Source organism: Pleurodeles waltl, chromosome 4_2 (assembly GCF_031143425.1).
Source record: "Pleurodeles waltl isolate 20211129_DDA chromosome 4_2, aPleWal1.hap1.20221129, whole genome shotgun sequence".
NCBI classification, from domain to species: domain Eukaryota; kingdom Metazoa; phylum Chordata; class Amphibia; order Caudata; family Salamandridae; genus Pleurodeles; species Pleurodeles waltl.
In genome coordinates, this window is record NC_090443.1 from 767,550,372 (window position 1) to 767,570,381 (window position 20,010).

The 20,010-nt window shown below is 44.1% G+C and overlaps 1 protein-coding gene across 1 annotated transcript in view; it reads right to left on the reverse strand.

The window, feature by feature from the left end:
- MSH4 (mutS homolog 4) overlaps nt 1-20,010 on the reverse strand; it is a 2,042,424-nt gene that overhangs the window by 339,062 nt on the left and 1,683,352 nt on the right. Inside the window, exon 17 of the mRNA XM_069233217.1 lies at nt 3,761-3,889. Coding sequence (XP_069089318.1) covers nt 3,761-3,889 — 129 coding nt within the window. The remainder of the gene's footprint in view (nt 1-3,760; nt 3,890-20,010) is intronic.

The following is a 20,010-nucleotide window of genomic DNA, read 5'->3' on the forward strand; positions in this document are numbered from 1 at the left end:
GGGGCTGCCAATTGTTTTAGGGTTGCATTTCTAAAATTGACAAAGCCACATTTGACCAGCCCCCTTTCTTGGATTAGCCAGCAGTGTGGAGGTTTGGCCTTACATTTTCATTGCTCCTTGCTGTGAGGAGACACTCAGCAGCCACATGATCCTGACTGTCTCACATGTCCAGACTTGTCCTCTTAGGTGCAAAAACAGGGTGCACACCAGCAGGGCTCCCATTTTACACAGACCATAGCCCTAGACACTCGGGCTAGGACCCTGGCACATGACTACAACATGATCACATGATGTCACAACCCATGTGACCCACCTACACCTATGTCAGTTCTGGGGCAGGCTCTCAGAGACACCGGAAGTCCCGGTAACGGACGTTACGTCATTTTCCAGGGCGGGACAACTGCCACTTTCCAGTTTGATGAGGAAAGGTATCCCCCTATTCTACTAACAGTCAATGAAAGTAGATCAAGAAAGCATACAGAGAGCATTTGCCAAAATCAGTAAGGCCCAGATTCCCTCCTCTTTGGCCCAAGCTAACTTCATTTTAATTATTTATGGTGTTTTACCATTATTGGAAAGTAGAAAACCGGACAGCCAAAAACAAGAATAAATCATTTTGGAAAAATTATAAATATACATATAAATTATGTTGATCCATCCTGTGCTTGAAAGTGGTAACTTACGCCACTTACGCCATGTTGCTCTGTCTTAATAAGAAGTGGCTGACAGTTTAAGTTAAATAATTGTATCATTGCTTTAAATTAAATATCACTATCCTAAATACCTGTTTGCTCCTGAGAATCACCAGTACTTTCCCTCAAATGTATTGCTACAATTCTGAGAAGTGCATGTTCTCTCCCTTTCAGTTTAAAGTGCAGGTACAGATTATCAGACAGAACCTACCTGTTTAAATCACTGAATTGCAGACAATTACTGCTCTCTACCATCGCCAAGCACTGTTTTTGAGAAAATTAGTCTAGGAACTGCATATCCAGGGTCAATGATTCTTTGGTACTGTGTATAGTGCAGTCTTACAGAGTTATATAGCTACTGGCTTGATATATCTGGAAATTTAGACCTACCTATTAGGTTTTTAGCAACATTGTCTGGGCTTGTTTTTAGAAACAACACTGTGTGGTTGGAAGAAAGCTACATTTTTGTTTGGATTAGGATATCACAGCTGTGATGCTCTCATTGTTCTTAATGGTATTAGCTGTGTCATTTATATAAAGCAAACAACGGCAGGAGATCAGATAGTCTCGCTGCATGCCCTGTTCACTGTCATTTTGCTTTCCTGCAGGTGGTAGTATACCTTGTTCTTTAATGATATCCAGGTGAATTGGAATGGGATACTCATAACATGTAGTGTTGCCCAACTAAACTCTCAGTCTGACAGGTAATGTCAGGAATCCCCAAGGTGCCTCCTGAGAAATCTGTCAGCATTCCCAGGGATTAGGGTTAATTCATATCTCTGTTCTTGGTTAAACCTTCATGTTTCTAAGTAAACATAATGTGCTGTGTTACACAACTGGTTTTATCAATGCTTGTTTTACCAATGCTTGTTTGCTAATGTGAGCAGGTGTAGACATGTGCTTCTAATTGGCTGTGGTGTAGACATGTGCTTCTAATTGGCTGTGGTGACTCATCCACATGTGGAAACTCAACTGCTTTCTTGATTGGCTATAAATAGCAGAGTGAAGCATGCCTCCCTGCTTGGCTTTGTTTTGCTTCCTGATCTCAACATCTGATTTGGCAGTCCAGCCCCTGCTTTCATCCTTGTTTTCAGGACTTTTGAGGCAATTATTTTCTTCGTTCCTGTACCAGCTGCCACCAGGCATTCCTCCAGCACTCCGGAAAAGACTACAGCTAAGTGACTAGTATTCTCCAGGGAGTTTGTTCTTTGAGCGCTGCGCATTCCTAGAACAGCTGGAGTATTTTAGACCTCGTATTTTGGCAGAGTGCTTATCTTAAAGAGACAAATGCATGTCTGAACATGCTACATTATTATTGTAGTTACATGCCTAAATGTGCTTCAGGAAATCTGTTTGAGCTCAAGTACTACAAAAAGTGACAGTCCAATTTTAAAGGAGCATTTACGTGATTTTTCTTTCTCTAATAGCATAACTCTTGGATTTTAATTGTGTCACTCATACCTGTGTTTCAGGTTTGATGAATTTGCTTTTTGAAGGATTTTTCACACACAGAGTGAAACCAAACCAAACTGTGCCACCCTAACTGTTTGAACCCAGAGTGGACATTTGTATTTCTTGGATTGTTTTTGTTCCTTTTAGTTTAACCCTATGCATGCAGGAAAGTTGTATGTGATATAATTAATGCCCTTGTTTGTCTTTCTTGTGCATGATAAGTGCAACCACAGTTCTAACTGAAGTGTGCAACAGTGAATCTCTGTGAAGCCAGCTCTAGTGTTGCAGTACTTATTGTTATGGTACTCAGTATGGGTTTTTGGAAATGCAGTGTTAGTAATTGTGCCAACAGTTATTATTATCCAAGAAAAGTGCTGGAGCATCCCGGTGTTCTTCTACTGATCTCGTGCCAATATCAGAAAGAGAGATTCCGTTTCAAGGACGTTGAGTGCACTAACTCTACTATCACTCTGTCAACAATGACCTGTCCCACCTGAAGATACAGGGTGCCTGGCTGGACTGGAAAGACGTGGCAGTGTTTTGGCTCTTTCTCTTTCACTCCCCCTTTCCTTTAGGAACACCTGCCGGGGTTTCTGTGTCCACCAGGAAGTGCCGAGAGCTGTTCCAGGAGGTCGGGAGGCATACCATCGCCCCTGCAGACATTGAGCTTTTCAGGTGAGTGGCCCGTCTCAACAGGTGAAAAGCCTCTAACGCTCCTCTTTACATGAGATGATGCACCCCAAGCTTAAAAATTCAAAGATGCTTATAGGACACTGTGTTTTGGAGGAATCATGTGGGTTATTTTTTAGAAATTAGTGGACTGTAATGTTGATATAGTTGCTTGTTGTCATCACTTGGATTTAGGGGACTACCACTGATTTGTAGGTGTCATTGCTGTACAAGGTCGAAATGGAAAGGTCACAGTGGCCTTGGTGGTGTCTGTGTTAGCTTATATGGACGGAGAAGGGTCGATCTTCTGCTTCTGAAAACAAGTTTAAACACAAATATGGCAGGTTTTAGCCAATTTGGAAAAATACTTCCTTAAACTATGTTGCTGTGCCCAACTCTGCTAATTCCATTGCTGTCTTCAGGAAGTATGGCGAGGCCTGCTTCCGAATTTGGAAACGTCTATTTCAGAATGCAGATGAACATAAATCTACTCACCTTTGGCTACATTTTTAATAACTCATGGCCCATAATATAAATATATTGGACAGCTTAGAATATGGTTTGTAGTATTTGAAACTATCTTCCCCAACATATCCAGTTTTCAGCTCATTAGCGCCGCGGTGTTCAATGTTGGACCAGAAAGTCTGCTTCCATGCCAACAGTGCGAGTTTCTGTGAACTGTGCACACAAAGTGATATCCAATTCCTTTGAGAAAAAAGAAGGCTAAGGAGCACCAGGGTGCTACTGCACTGCTCTGAGACTCAAGAGTAGCTAAGGACGTTTATGTAGACAGACTTCCAAATTTTGATTTATTTTTTTCTGTTCTAACAAGCAGTGAAGTGATCCCATCTGTCTACGTGGATGGACTATAGGAGTTTGAAAAGTACATATACTAAACTAAAAAATAAACATCTTTAGAAATTGTGCTTGGAACAATGAAATCTTACCTTCAAACCCAACAGATATTCACATACTGCATAACAAATGCCAATGCTTTCCTCTGTGTTAGTACCTCTGCCCAGCTCATCAATGATGATAAGTGACTTGTCATTTGCATTCTGTATGATATATGTCACCTACGGGAAAATATTTACATGTCATCCTTTTCTACAAGAACTTCATCAGATGTATACTTCTATACCATTTAAAAAGCTCAAGTATTTAAAAGAACAAGATACAGTACTCACCTGTAAATACACATTTCCGGGCACGGTGGTGTCTATGGGGTATTGCAACTTTTCTCCTCCTAATGTCGTAAGGTAAAAAGAAAAGTTTGCAGCTTCGATACCTTCCATTCTTTTAACATTCTACCCCCATTTAAGCTCAGTGTCTTCTCCAAATAGTGAGGCGACATCAGAAGAGAGAAAGAGACACAGCTAACATCCTTGATACCCCTGATAAAAATTGCTAAATGCAGCGGAAGAAGGGGGGAAGTGTCACTGATGCATTGCCAGGGAGGCAAACAGTTTTCGTATGATTGACCTGTGTGACATTACTGCGTTAACATTTTCAAATGCCTTAGTTGTAGCAGCCTCATTATACATAGATATCCCTCTACATGTTTGCAGTGACTACACGCCTAATCAGTAAGATTAGGCTAGATTGATATACTATCATATTACAAAATGTAGGGCTAATTTCCATTCTCAATGTTTTCAATAATTGTAACCACTTCATTTTTAGGTCTCGGCTAGATGGTGCTTGTGCTGTCTCAAAAAGACATGCTGTATCTACTTTGTGGGCTTCTGCCCGCCCATGCACTTCCCATTTGCTGGCTCCATCGTCTGTTTAAGCATGCTTTGATTCCGCTCTGGTTTCTGTAAACAGACCTTTAAATCTTGTTCTTATCTGGTCACATTTGCTGTGCATTTCAAGACAGAGATCAAATGTCCGACGCTGTTTAGAGAGGGTGCCTTTTCCATCCCCCAAGCCTCTTCTTTTTTACAGGCCACCATGGAGGTCAGAGCCACAGGGACTGAAGCGATGTCTATTTCCTTGGAGTTGGTGGGAAGCCGTGCTTCTGGCAGATTCTTGTGGCCAAGCCGTGCTGCCAGTTCTGTCATTTAACTGTTTAAAGCTTTGCCCAACTGCTCATTAGTGCTGCCTATGAGCTGCACAGCCTCTGCTCCCTGCAACCGGTGCACTGACAGTGCTTAGCATGTGCGCTTCACACCAGGCCTGGCATCATGTAGCACATTGTTACAGATGGGCTGTGGCCACAGTAGAGAGCAATATGTCAGGAGTCCCAATCACTGCCACAATAACAGCATGTGAAAAAAAGCTTGAGTAGTCTCCAGACAGGAGCAACATAATTACACTGATTATGCATCAGTCAATGTATCACATGTTTGTGCTGCTCACCAAAGTGTGCATCACGCATCCATTTATTAACAGGAAGCAATATAGAGGCATTTTGGGGGTTATTACAACTTTGGAGGAGGTGTTAATCCGTCCCAAAAGTGACGGTAAAGTGACGGATATACCACCAGCCGTATTACGAGTTCCATAGGATATAATGGACTCGTAATACGGCTGGTGGTATATCCGTCACTTTACAGTCACTTTTGGGACGGATTAACACCTCCTCCAAAGTTATAATAACCCCCTTTATGTTGCAGAGACTATTTCCACATTCACAGTCCAGGCCATTCAGGCCAGGGAAGCTGCCACAGTGTTTGTTACTCATTTATCCAGTCAGCAACCTTGTCAACTCTGTTGGAGACTCTCACGTCTAGCAGCCTTGTTTTAAGGTGGTTGGAGGTTGCTCCAGATAACTGCGTGGCCCCAGCTTCTGTCAGGCACCATGCAAGCTCCCAAAATCCACATCTTTTGAAAGCTTTCACATCACAGTTTCCAAATCTGGTGTTGCCTCCGGTAAAGGTTCTTCTTTCCATTTCTGATTTTCCACCACAAGTAGCAGAACCCTAGATCAACGGCCAAAAACGTAGCATACACACACATTTTCCCAGTGAGTCAGGATACAACGCTGCTCAGAAATAATAATTCAAATTAAAAAAAATATTTTTGTAAGAAAGGAGGAAACCTGGACTTTCTGTGAGTAAATAAAACTATCATATTAAAAAAAAAACTGAAGATGGTTGAAAATTGGGGATAAAGGTGTGTTTTAATTGTACCAACTTTTCTCAAAAAAGAGACTGCTGTTTAGTTGATTGATGTTCAGAGTCGAGCTTGAAATAAAATACATTGTCACCAAATGAAAATCTTGTTTTGGAGCCAGAGCTGTGATGGCATGTTGTCTTTTTCTTCCAACCGGTTTTACTGAAAAGCATATACATTCTAGACAGTTTTCGGCACTGATGCGTTCCAATAATCCTGAACAGCACGAGTGGGAGTGTGCTCAGCAAGCGAGCAAGGGCAGAAAACATTCACAGAGTATAGCAGAGAAGGAAACCGTGCCAGCAGATTTGAAGGGGCAAATGATCTCTGAAAGGCTTTGATACTCTGAGCCTCCATGACATATTTAAAAATAATAATTTGGACAACTTCCCATTGGCATGTACCCTCACTTCACTACTCCACACACTTCTCAGCTTTAGACAATTTGACTGAGCTTTCTGTCTCCCACTGCATTTCTGTCACAGCAGCCCATTTTTTACTGCCTTTTCCCCATGATTTTCCTTTTCCATATTTAGCCTTAGCCCTATCTGTTCTTTCTGTTCGTCATTTGTTTCCTTTGAAGAACTTAGATTTACTGTTCTTTCCCATACACTCAAAGCACCCCCCTTCCAAGCAACTTAAAAGAATTTTCAGAGATGAAGGCAAAATATAATTTTGCCATCTGGAGCACCGTCCAATCAAGAGTCACTGAAAAAATGCATTTTTCGGGATTTTTCCATTAATATAGCACTACTTGGGAGGTGGCTGCGATCTTACCTCACCTTAAATAAGCATATGCACTTCCTCTGTCTACTCTGAAAAGAGGAAGGCTATGTGCCTGTCCTGCAGTGGCCACAGTTTTATTTTATGCTGGGGCCACAAGGCCCCTTCTATAACACCAAAACTCCATTGGGAAAGAGACATTCCTACATCTGCATGGCATAGTTCCTGTGAAATGGAAAGAAACGCTCCTGTTAATGCTCTCATTATTGAAAGGATAAACAGTGGTGAGCAAAACCCCATAGCCCAGGCTGAAAAGACTCACTTGTGAAATGGCAACAGACTAGGGCCCATATTTATACTCTGTTTGCGCCGAATGTGCGGCAAAAATGTTGACGCACATTTGGCGCAAACCATGCACCATATTTATACTTTGACGCCTGCGGACGCCAAAATACCGCCATGTGCGTCATTTTCTGGATGCGGGAAACCGCCTTGCGTTAATGACATGCAAGGTAGGCGTTCCCGTCCAAAAAATGACTTAAACACCCGTGCGCCATATTTATGCTACCGCACAAAAATCCCGCACGGCAGGGAGGTGGAGTTGGAAAATGACGCACAGCCCGATTTGCATCAAAAAATAACGCCTGGGTCAGGGCAGGTGTCAAAATGGGGCAAACACACCAGTACTTAAGGAAAACACCCACAAGCAACAGCAAAGCTCCAAAAGGAAGACATGGAAGTTCTTTTCATCCAGCATGCACGCCGACGCAGAGCACAGGACCAACAACAGCAGCTTCTACAACACCGGCAGGGACCCCAAAGGCAACGCAGAAAGCAGGAGAGTATATTCCGCACAAGGACAACCTTTCTGGGACTCCGGCAACAGGACATCATCCAGAGGTACAGGCTCAACTGGCAAGCCATTCAGCAGCTGCTGCGCAACATTGAGCCACAGTTGGCACCCAGCTTGCAGACACCCCACATCATTCCACCAGAAACCAAGCTGCTAGCTGTAGTCCACATGTTGGCAAGTGGCTCCTTACAAACAACTGGTGCCCTGGTTGCCGGGATCTCACAGCCCTCATTCTCTGCCTTCCTACCTAAGGTACTGGATGCCATCATTACCCACCACACCCCACCACATCAGCTTCCCCAACACACAGCAGAAGCAGCAGGAGACCAAACAGGGCTTCTACCAAATCAATGGCTTCCCACACGTGCTTGGTGCCATTGACTGCAGAAATGTACGCCTTGTGCCACCTGCTGCAACTGAACATTTATACTGCAGTAGGAAGCATACACTCTCCATCAATGTGCAGGCCATTGTCGATCACTGGGGATTGATCCCCAACATCCTTGCAAAGTATCCTGGGAGTGTACATGATTCATTCATCGTCCGCCACTGCACCATCAATCAACACTTCCAGGATGGACCATATGGAAATGGCCTACTTGTTGGTAAGTACAGAAACCTACTTATATACACACTGCACAACAACCCTCTGGGACAAACAACACATACACCACTACATTGACACGTGGCCAGGAACATACTGGGGGTCATTCTAACCCTGGTGGTAAAAACCGCCAGGGCGAATGACCGCGGTAGCACCGCCAACAGGCTGGCGGTGCACCGCTGGGCATTCTGACCGCGGCGGTTCAGCCGCGGTCAGAAAGGGTAAACCGGCAGTCTCCCACCGGTTTACCGCTGCCCTGTTGAATCCTCCATGGCGGCGGAGCGCGCTCTGCCGCCATGGGGATTCAGACACCCCCTACCGCCATCCTGTTCATGGCGGGAAACCCGCCATGAACAGGATGGCGGTAGGGGGTGCCGCGGGGCCCCTGGGGGCCCCTGCAGTGCCCATGCCAATGGCCAATGGCATGGGCACTGCAGGGGCCCCCGTAAGAGGGCCCCACAAAGTATTTCAGTGTCTGCTTTGCAGACACTGAAATACGCGACGGGTGCAACTGCACCTGTCGCACCTTCCCACTACGCCGGCTCAATTCTGAGCCGGCGTCCTCGTGGGAAGGTAGATTTGCCCTGGGCTGGCGAGCGGCCTTTTGGCGGCCGCCCGCCAGCCCAGGGCAAATCTCAAAATACCCTCAGCGGTCTTGCGACCGCGGAGCGGTATTTTGACGGGGGAACATTGGCGGGCGGCCTCCGCCGCCCGCCAATGTCAGAATCACCCCCACTGAGTTTGTGACACCGCTAGGCATGTTTGATATCCTCACCCATTTGGATACACACCTATGGACAAATGACAGATCCAAATAACAACAGATGCCACTCCACAGACACAAGGGAACAATTTAAAACAACACAATGACAATGACATGGCCTTAACTGGCAGTACAACTTGGAAGATTAATCTTTCAATATCACATCAATAACACTCAATCAAACACCCTTCCAACCAATAAGTACTGTGTAAGAGATGTGTAATGTGTTTTGCTGCAGGTCAAACACCATGAAACACATAGCATGATGATGACTACAATGAAGGTAACATGGAATCATTGAGGCTGTACTAATATCTCACATCACTCCTGCTCTCACATTGCCCACTACCAATAAGCAAGTGGACTGTGCTAAGAACAAATATTGATGTGACAACATTGAAAGTGTACATTCCTACACATACGGATTGAGACAATTTCACACACACACAACAGATGTACAGGCATATGGACCTTCTGACACTCAAAATGACAACCTCACAACCAAATTAGCCAGCTGAACTAGAATATGTTCAGTAGTGCAGGTACACGTTTGAACCTGAGTCGACTTGGCAAGGGCAGAGAAATAGGTCTGCAGAGAATTTGTCACACATGGGATATTTGTGCATAGTCAATTGTCTACACGTCAGTGCTGACAACGTATGGCGATGTGTTGTACATTGTCACCTTGCCAAATCTAAGGGCCTCACTGATGTTTAACTTATTCTATTACATTTGTTAAATTGGATGGGATGTCCAGGCCATATAGATGCAACCGTGTTACCACCACTGTGGAATTGATTCTGTGTATGGAAGTATCATGTCACCCCCAGTGAAGACACATGGACACCTTTCACATGACATAATGCAAGGGAGTACACAATGTACTGCAACTCTACAAAAATACCGCTGACATCCGGTCAGTCAGCCAAACACCAATTCAGATAAGGAAACAACCCAATGCTGATGGTACATCCTAGAAGCCAAGGATTCCACACAATAACACAAATACCGATGAGTCACAGACAACACAAGAGAACAACTGCCATGCAAAGTGAGAATCACAGTGCAAGCAACATCAACATTTTCTCACTCATTTTCTCTTTCAGCTGATCAGGGTTATGGGATCCAGCCATGGATCATGAACCCATTTGCAAACCCAAGCACAGCATCAGAGCGTGCCTATAATGAGGCACATCAGAGCCCAGGCACCATAGTCGAGAGGACCTTTGGCATCCTGAAGTCAAGATTCAGGTGCCTCGACATCACCGGATGCGGCCTCCTATACTCACCTGAAATGGTGTGCAAAATCATATTGACCTGTGCCATCCTGCACAACATATGTGTAAGGAGGAAGATTCCCCTATATGAACCCGACCCACAAATTCCTGAAGAGGAGGAAGATGAGGATGCTGTCCATCAACATGAGGGGGACCATCCAAACACAGCTTCAGGATTGCGTCGGCAACAACATATTGTCCAAAATTTCTTTTAACTCTACTCACCATAACCACTGCCTTACCATATGTCAATAAACACCTATTCTATTCACTATATCTTGGTCTGGTTAATCATTTTTGCATAACATTATCCCTAAGAATCAGAATCAGAGTGCAGCCTCATGGAGCATTGCAGAAATACAGATTAGGATACAGAAAAATCCACATCATATTTGGTGGATATGAATGTACACCCAACTTCACACACACTGTAAATGACATATATCCTGTCCACTTGACATTTGAAGGTCAATATCAGATGAGCACAGCTATTTCACACATATCGGCAACATGGTTCATTGCATCATATGGCACACAACTAAGACACCATCATTCAATATGGAGAAATAAAATCTCATACATGAGGCAGTAGATGTGCTATTGCATTGGTAACAAGAAGGTATGACCAGACCCTTGACATCAGTAAGTGTTACATCAGCTATCTTTGCAAGGAGTATGTGTGACAAGACTTCCATATAAGCAGCAAATGGATAGCACGAGTGTCCCAGGTATGACTAGCATTTCTCACAAGACATTCCCTGCACATGCCATCCCAGGTCATAAGTCCTGTCACTGCCATTGTCCCTGTCTCACCCCACCCTTCTTCAGAGTGCCCTGGAAATTTAATATTTCTACCCAGATAATCCCTCATCTACACACACCCAGACTAACATTCTAAATCCAGTGTGCTTCCCTCTTTAGTATGGTATGCCATAGTCATTGTTCTTCTGTCTGCATGGACTTCTGGTTGAATAATGCACTGCCTTGTAGTCTGTAGGGCCTGTAATCACCTGTACATTGCTTCCCATGTGAAAGGTACTGTTGGCCCTTTGAACTTGATTCTCACCTACAGGACTTGTGAGAGACTGAAGCTTCACACACCTCTGAGCACCTCCATGCAGACCAGCCATTTGAACATGCACTGCCCTTGCAGCTGCCTGGAACGGCATAGAAACTGTTATTATATGTATAACACTGTTATGCATTTCCGTAAAAATAACTTGTATAACACAGGCCTTGGGTTAATGTGTTATGTTCCAACACACAGGACAAATACAGTTTTCATTTTTCACAGTATTGTTCCAGCTTTGACCAGTCTCAGTCTGCTCACTGTGTATTTGCCTTGTTCATTTTTGTTCCTGATTGACCCTGCATCCTGTTAGCCTGACTGGTTCCTGTCTTTGCGTCACCATAAAGGTTCCCTGTGGCTACATCTGTCTCATAAATGCTTTCCATGCCCTCACTTTCCTCCTGGGGTATTGTGTCATGTAGGTCTACAATGAATACTCAAATACATTGTATAGCGTAATCAGTTTACTTATCGTATCATGGGGTGTAACTTGTCTTCAAATAGCCTAATCATGGCCCATCCCTTGTCTGAGTTTCATGTATGCATGAGTGACAAATAGTGACAGTGTACCATGGCTGTATGCATGGATTGGGTATGGTGCCTCCAGCACAACAAACAACGTCAGAGTAATGTGCATGAAATGTCAACACATGTTAGTACCCTGACAGTCCACACACTGATTCACATTGCCCCCAACATATTGATGGGGCTTGCGTGGTGAATAGCTGTGAGATTAATCAGCACAGAGACACTAATGTTCCCGACTGCAGTGGGAATTTTAGAGGCCACCCTGTGTACAACTTTTGTGAGGAAACCTGCCGGTTTAAAGTTCCTGATCCATTAACTTTGTCAGCACACCAAGGTTGCCCTGTTGTCAGTCTCATAACACGTCTGCAGTGCCATAGCTGGACTATCCCCATGTGTGCTCTCAATTCCTCTTCGGCTTTCCTTCAATTCAGCTGTGAAGGATACTTTGTAAATACAGGAAATGGCTCCACAGACTCATGACTAGACCTGCACGTAACTGTGACAACATGGACCCCAAAAATGACTCAGGCTACACATGGCCCCACACACTTGAACTGGACACCTTTGAGCAATTAACCACTGGAAATATGTGCACACGTGCAGCTTGGTCTGCTGGTCCTCCACTGCCACAGGAGAAACATGGCTCCTTTATATGACTCAAACTGTGGCGTGACATGACATTTGTGGATTGTTTTTGGGACTCGGTGTCACAAACACCATAGCCACATTGCATTTTCCAATGCCTTACTTATGGGTAGTATACAAACAAGTGCCTAGGAAGGGGTATCCAAAATTCCAAGACATGTGATGGCTGTGTGTTGGAACATTGCCATGATCAGCTGTTTTCTATCTATCCTGTGTATGGTTTGTCATTGATGATGCTTATGCCCCAAAAAACCTTGGAGGTTCACACAGCATTTGTTGCTATGTGTATGACAAACACATTTCCTTTCTCATTTCTACACTAAATAGTATCTGATGGTTGGGCATATTGACTACACATGCATACAAGTAGATTTGAGAAAACACATCTTGTGATGTTCACACAGTGGGACAAATACATTAGTAAGAGCCAATTCACACACATTGACAAACAGGCATTGAGTTACAGTATTGAGTTGCGTAGCCTTGCTATCCTCTATTGATGCAAAACATGCCCAAACTGGGTAATACCTATTTGTATTCCACACGTTTGGCCATCTATTGAGTCAGTGAAGAGTGCAAATCCGGTACAACAACTAGAGGATCATGGTCCGCAGTAGTATGGTCTGTCACATGTGCCCATACACCAGAATGCACAATGTAGGTGAAAACAGCCTATCTCTGTATTGTCCCAAGTACTATTAAAAATGAGAAATAACCCAAACCCAGTCAATGGCAGAAATATTGATGCATGTGTAAAAAATGACGCATTGCCTCGAAAAATGACCCTCACTGCCATGATACATCCATTGGCCCTGAGCGGTAATTCCCACACTGTACCCCATGAAATTTGTTAACTATGAAAAAGAATAGAAAATATGGATGCAGGGTAATTTCTAAGCATGTGCATCAAAAAAAATGACGCACAGACTGTGAGCGTTATAATATTTTGACGCATAAGAATAAAAACGCACCACATTTGAGGCAGGAAGTGATGTAATAGGATATCCTGTTTACAGAATTGGTACAGTGGGTGTACTTTCACTTTGCAGTCTGTGATATTTCCTGACTGTGTGGCTGTGTTTTGACTTGTCTCTCTGTGCATTTTGTGTATTTGTCTCCTGTGTGGTCTTTAAATTGCCTTTTGGTGTTTCCTTAGTGTCTGTGGTATCCTTTGTAATTGTATTTTTGTCATTTTTGGTGTATACATGTGTCTTTGTACTGTTGGGAGTCTGTTGTGGGTAGTGTTAGTTTGGGGATAGTTGGGCTGTTTTAGCATTAATTTGTTTTCCTTTCCCTCTCCTACTTTCCCTTCATTTTCCTCTGTACCCCTTTATTACCTTTTTTTTTCAAGCATGTTGGGTAGGCCTCTTCTTGGTAGGATGGGAGAGGAGGAGCTGGGGGGATTTATTTGGCTGGTGTGCCACTTTCTACTATTAATGATTGAAGCAGGTGGCCGTGTGATACAGGGGTATCACACAGAGGCAAGGAGGTTCCGGTGGGCAAAGGTCCTGTACCATCTCCAAAGAATCTACAACACACCGCGCAACGACCACCAGCTAAAACACCGTTGGGCTGACCTGGTTGCCAGAGAGCAAGACCTGCTAGACCACCTGGGGATTGTGATTGGTGGCCCTGTTGGTGAGTACAAATCAGAATAATGTGCACATTTAAATACTCTGTAGTGACAGTACCAGATTTTTTCATATGCTGCAGGCAATGTTTTTGGACATGTGGAATGCAAGTTAAACATACAGTTGCCATGAATTATACAATAATTCCTACACATTACCGTCATTTGTTAACGCAACAGCTGCACTAACTTACAAAACACAACAGGAACCTGTAAATTAGTGCTGCCTTCACGTCAATAGATGATGCAAATGTGTCTCTAACATATGTTTTATGCATGGTCTGTGAGTGTACCAGGAAAGACATGTTTTTAATCCAGATATTTCAAGAAATAATGTGTCCCTCAATTATTTCTGATACATCTCTGAACTAGATTCTGACACATACATAACAAGTTATAGCTGACCTCAGGTAACATCTTAGACTGATACTTGGACTTTGTTGTGCCACAATTAAATTAGGGATGGATGCCTAAAGTAATGCACACGGGTTCATATCAAAATGTTTGGCGCAACTTACCATAGCTGTGGCACATAAAATGAAGCAAATGATACAAATTGATGGGTAACAACTATCCCTGGCCCTCTGTACATTGTACCTGTGTGTTTTACATTGGTCTTAGTCACAATAGCTGGGTGACTGGTATTGCAGTCCTCCAGGAAAGTGGCTTTGCATGTCTCTCATGGATACACATGATGAGAGGAATACACTCCATACATGAGTCTGCAAACAAATGATGGAGCATGTTTGCCACCACATGATAGTTAGGGCAGGTATGTGTGTATCACTCACTGGAGTGCCCGGGTCTGTACATGTTTGCAGTGGTATGTCGGATGCAGTATCATCATGTCTGAGAGGCTTGACTTTCTGATTTAAACTTACACACAGTAATTGTATTTGGAAGTGTTGTACAGTGCACAGACATTGAGCACATTTCTCCCTTCCATGCTTTACAGGTCGACCTGCCCCCTACACTATCGGAGAGGTGGCTCGATTTGCGGACCCAGACATCTCCAGTAAGTGTTGATATTTCTGTTCGGTGTTGTGTTTGCTGCTGTTGTGTGATTGACTCCTGTGTGTTGGACACATAGCAAGGTATGATGCGCTGGTCACTGATCGGATATGTTCCTTGAGTGGAATATCATTTTTTTCCATCTTTGAGTTGGGCAATCATTAGCGTATAGTCATATTTTGAGATTGTATGGCAGTCCTGTAGGCACGGCCATGTGAATAGGGTGAGTTTTGTAGCAGAGGACCATATTTGTGATTTAGTCAGCAAGTCAGACCCTGATTCTCACCGAATAGGGATGCCAAAGTCTTACCCACAGACTTGAGCGTCCCTATTCACTAATGAACATGTTTGACTGTATGTTTGACTTCCTAGCAGCATGTCGCTCCACATGTTGTGCTACGTGTATGAGGCACTTGAGTCCAATGGCCTAGGTGTGCATGCAGGTCATGGCCAGATGTGTGCTTGCATCTATCTGCTTGTTGTAAGTCATGTGTTACTGGTAGGAAATGATGTTGACATTTGTCTGCATTTCCAAACATAAATGTGGATGGGATTGTCCAAGGTTTGGGTGTATCCTAGTTGGACATCCTCCTTACCTGTGGTGGACTACCCAAACTCATGTACAGCTATCCAAAGCTTCCTGGGTGTCCTTGATGTTTGAAAGTATTTGTTGCTTGTCCACCCCCCCTCAGGCACAAGCGTAGGGTTCTGAAATGTGCACCTAGGACTGATGATCCAAGTTTAGTACATAGTCATGTAAATCTGTAAGTCACTTGTCCAAAACTAGGATACCCACTCATAATTAGCAACTACATTCTATCCTGGCAATTCCATTTACAACTCACAGACCTTGTGGCCCTTGATTGTCATCCAGAAGTTAGTCATTAGTTGGCCTGTCACATGTGGAGGACTTGCAGCATTTTTTATGTGACAAATGGCTGAACAATGATGCATAGGTCCTTTAAGTTGTTACCCATCTTTTAGAGCATTACTGTGCTGTTTGATAGGACATGTGTAGGTTGCGTTGACATGTACTTCCTCAGGGACAATCAGTGATCTGTATGATATGGGCTGATTCTGGTACATTAGAAGTATTGTCTGATTTACTTCTGGAGCCATATCACACAATTAAGTACCTAATGTTTGGTTTTATATTTTTTTTAACAGCTGCCAATATGAATCCCATCCAGATTCGGGAGTTTCAGTGCAGGGCGATGCATTACCACCACATTCTGGATGTGGAGTCTGGGTTCCGCAACATGGCAAGGCGTTATTGCCATGAAAGACCCTCCGGAGTGTAGAGAGCATTTGCCCAAGGGGGACCTTCAGTGTCCACCACAGCCACCACCACCAGCACCACCACTACCACCCAGGTGGCACCAACCATAGCAGGTACCTTTGCTGGACCGTCAACCTCCACTGCTCCAAGACCTGTCACAGCACCACCTGCACCTCCTCCTACAGGCATGGCACGACAAGGGGACATACATCTTCAACTGGCACCCCGACCACCCCTGCTGCAGTCATTGACCCAGCAGATTTTCAGCGGATGCAACAGAACATTGACCGTATGTTGAGGAAAATGAACAGGCTACAGCAGGAGGTGGCACACGTGAATAGAAGGGTGCGTGCCATAAGGAAGACCCTGCGGAGGGCACACTTATAAACAACTTACCCTCAGCCATGATTCCCTCTCCTCCCTCCTCTTTCCTGGTTCTTTTAATTAGTGGGTTTAGGGAGCTTAGTGATAGGTTGGAATGGGCTGTTAGTTTAGTTAGTAGTAGTGGGTGGGGGGGTGGCGGTATGATACTTGTAATAACAGCTTTTTATTATGTGTGTGGGTGAGTGGTTGGGGGATGATGCTGGTGTTTTGGTGATTAAAAAAAAATATATATATAGAAAATATAAAAATACAAAAAAATATATATTTGTTTAGTATAAGATAGTATGTGTTTAGGTTAGTATATGTTGTCCTCCATGCATCCCGTCTTATAAGGGGGGTGGGAGGTTGATGTTTAGAGTGTTTAGTTAAATGTGATAAGTAAGTTTAGCTTAGGTTAGTTAGGGCCAGTTGTGGGTAATGTGTAGTTAGGACAGGTTAGGTTAGGTAAGGTGTTTCCCCTGGTTTTAGCTTCTATTTTTACTGTTAAATAAATATTTATGTAACCCTTTACAGTATGTGCTACATGCTAGGGGATCAGGGCCTTGGCATGGGTAAACAGTTTCTCTTTAGTATTAGCATTTGTGTCCCATCCTGCAACCAAATCCCAAATGAGCTGTTACATTGACAGCTACACCAAAGCTACTTTGCTAAGATTCTGCCATCCATTGCACCCACCACTCAAAGTTACTATGTATCCCAAAGTGTTGTTAATTTTTGATGTATATTTTCAATCTCACATACTTTGCGATCAGAATTGGTATTGAGGACACTGTGTTAAGTCTGTCTGCAGCCTGATGTCTAAGTGAAGCCTTATAAGCTGAGTGGTAGTATGCTCTCATATAGTATGGTATACATAACTCACACCTATCATTTGTTCCCATGTTCAGCCAGTTACATATTTGGACGTACACTCATATACATCCATTCATGCAGTATGGTGTGTGTTAGGTAACATTTGGGTCAAATGTCACATATGTAAGTTTTGCCTTGAAGAAAAAGTTGAAGGCAATAATTTTTGGCTTAGACATCCCTTCAGGAAGCGTTATTCTACCCAACACAGCATTATGGTGTATAGTTTCTATTTTCCTCAGAATTAACCCTCACGAAGGGCAGATGATGGTACAATCCAGACCACAGTGCATAGTTATCAGCCAACATTCTTTCAGGTCAGTTGTATTGACAATCTATAATCATTGACCTGAGGTAAACATCACTGATGGCCATCACGGTTGATATGTCACATTACACAGATACAAAGTTGTTGTGTAAGTGCTATTTATTTGAAAGTGCTGTAGTGCTATATTTACATTGTCCATGATTGTGAGTCCATTAGTGTGACACCTTCCAATGTGATCCTACACAAGTGCAAAAGGACATGTCATTGGACATGCTGGGGTGACGTGTCAGACAGTGCAGAGGGACAGGATTTGCCAATGAGTTAGTGAGAGGCAATCACAGGGCAGGGTGACAAGGCCATGTGGCAGGGACTAGTGTTACAGGGTACTCTTACAGGTGAAGGTGATCTGTTCCACGTCTTCATGTTCTGATGTGTGTGTAGTCTCCTCTGCCCTTGGTGGTGGGGGTTGTAAAGGGGCAACACACACCTCAGTGTTTGAAGACGTGGAGCCAGACATCCCGGTAACTGCCAACTGTGGGGCTATTAAGGGCAGTACTGCAGCAAGGAGGAGCTGCTGGTTCTTAAGTATAGCAGCTACATCACTGTGGTAGGCAGCCAGGTCAGCCCTGAGGGGGTCAATATTGCATTCGTGCACGTGTTGACAGGATTGTTGTTGTAGGTATTGTGTCAACTCTCTTACAGCTGTGCTGATTTCCTGCAAGATTGATGCTCGCCCTTGCATGGCTGCTGCCTGTTTTGCAGTTGACATCATGCACGAACGCACCCCCTCTAGGCTCGCTGCCATATTTTGCATCCCCACCCGAACCTCCTTGGCCAGCTCCCGCTGTACTCCAACTACAGTTCTCTCAAAGCTGGTGGCAGTGTCGTCAGATTCCTCAGCTGGGTTGGTGCTGGCAGGTCGTACAATTAGGGTGGTGGGTGGGTCCTCTGTGATGGCTGCTACTTCTGTGCTCCTCCTTGTGACTGAACGTGGGGTCTGGAGGGTCCCAAGGACATCTTGGAGGGTCTGCTGCCTGATGTTTGTCAGCTCGTCATCCATGTCATCAGGGAAGTCCAGGACAGGCATATCCACAGGAGAGCTATCGTCCTCTGCAATGAGATATGGTACAATTAGTGTGTCTGTGTTGTGGGATTTGTAATGTGACGTGCCTGCCTTCCTATTAGTTGCACATTGTGATCTTGGTTCCTGTTCATTGTTCCTGTCTTTCATATTAGCATTCTCGCTGGCCTATGCCCCACCTGCATGTCACATGTATTGTGGTCAGTTTGGGGACTTGTTAGAATCACATCTTCTAGGTGTTGGTTCTGGCCAAATTTTGAAGTGCCACCTTCTTGTCCTACTCAACCCTCCATCTACTTCCATTCTCATAGTGAGGCCTTTCACTGGCTGTGGGTGTTCTGATGGCACTTGCACCACACTTAACATTCTGGAACTGACCCCAGTCTCTGATATTTCACACCCACCTATATGTTGCTGAGACCTAGCATATACTATGTATTCCATTGGCATGGCACAATACGGGTGTCAGCATTGGTAGTGTGTACTGCTGATGTTAGGAAATGTATGCTACATTGGATTGTACTGATGGTCCTAGCAGTGTTCCAGTTCCTCCTCTGACTGTGCGGTGTATTTCACTAGCCAGTTACATATGTCCTCCCCCTCAATGCTGTTGTCTGAGCACTATGACATTTGGGATGTTGCATGGTGTCATTGGAGCTACTGTGACACAGGCACAGGGTGGACCCTGACATATGCAGCATGGGTATGACATTAGTGCTGTGTACCTCATAATGTTTATGACAATGGCTGATTTTTGTAGCAACTATGGACAATCAGATTTGACAGGATTGGAACATTTGTATTGATTTCAGGGTATTGATAACGTTGTCATCCTGAACCCTCTAATTTGGGTGTGTTTGATCCATGGGGACATTACTGCCATTAGCTACTTGACCTCCACACACAGCAGAGGTGGTAGTGGCAACTGTTGTCAATGTTAAATTCCACTTGCAGATATGGCCTGAGACTGTTAATTGAGCCCTAGTTCATGTAGGGAGAATACCAGCTGACATGTGACAGCAGGCCAGTTTAACGTTGTACCCTACCCTCCTGGCCTGGCTTTACCTTTTCAACATCCTTGGCATGGCAGCATACCCCCATGCAAAGGTTGTTGGT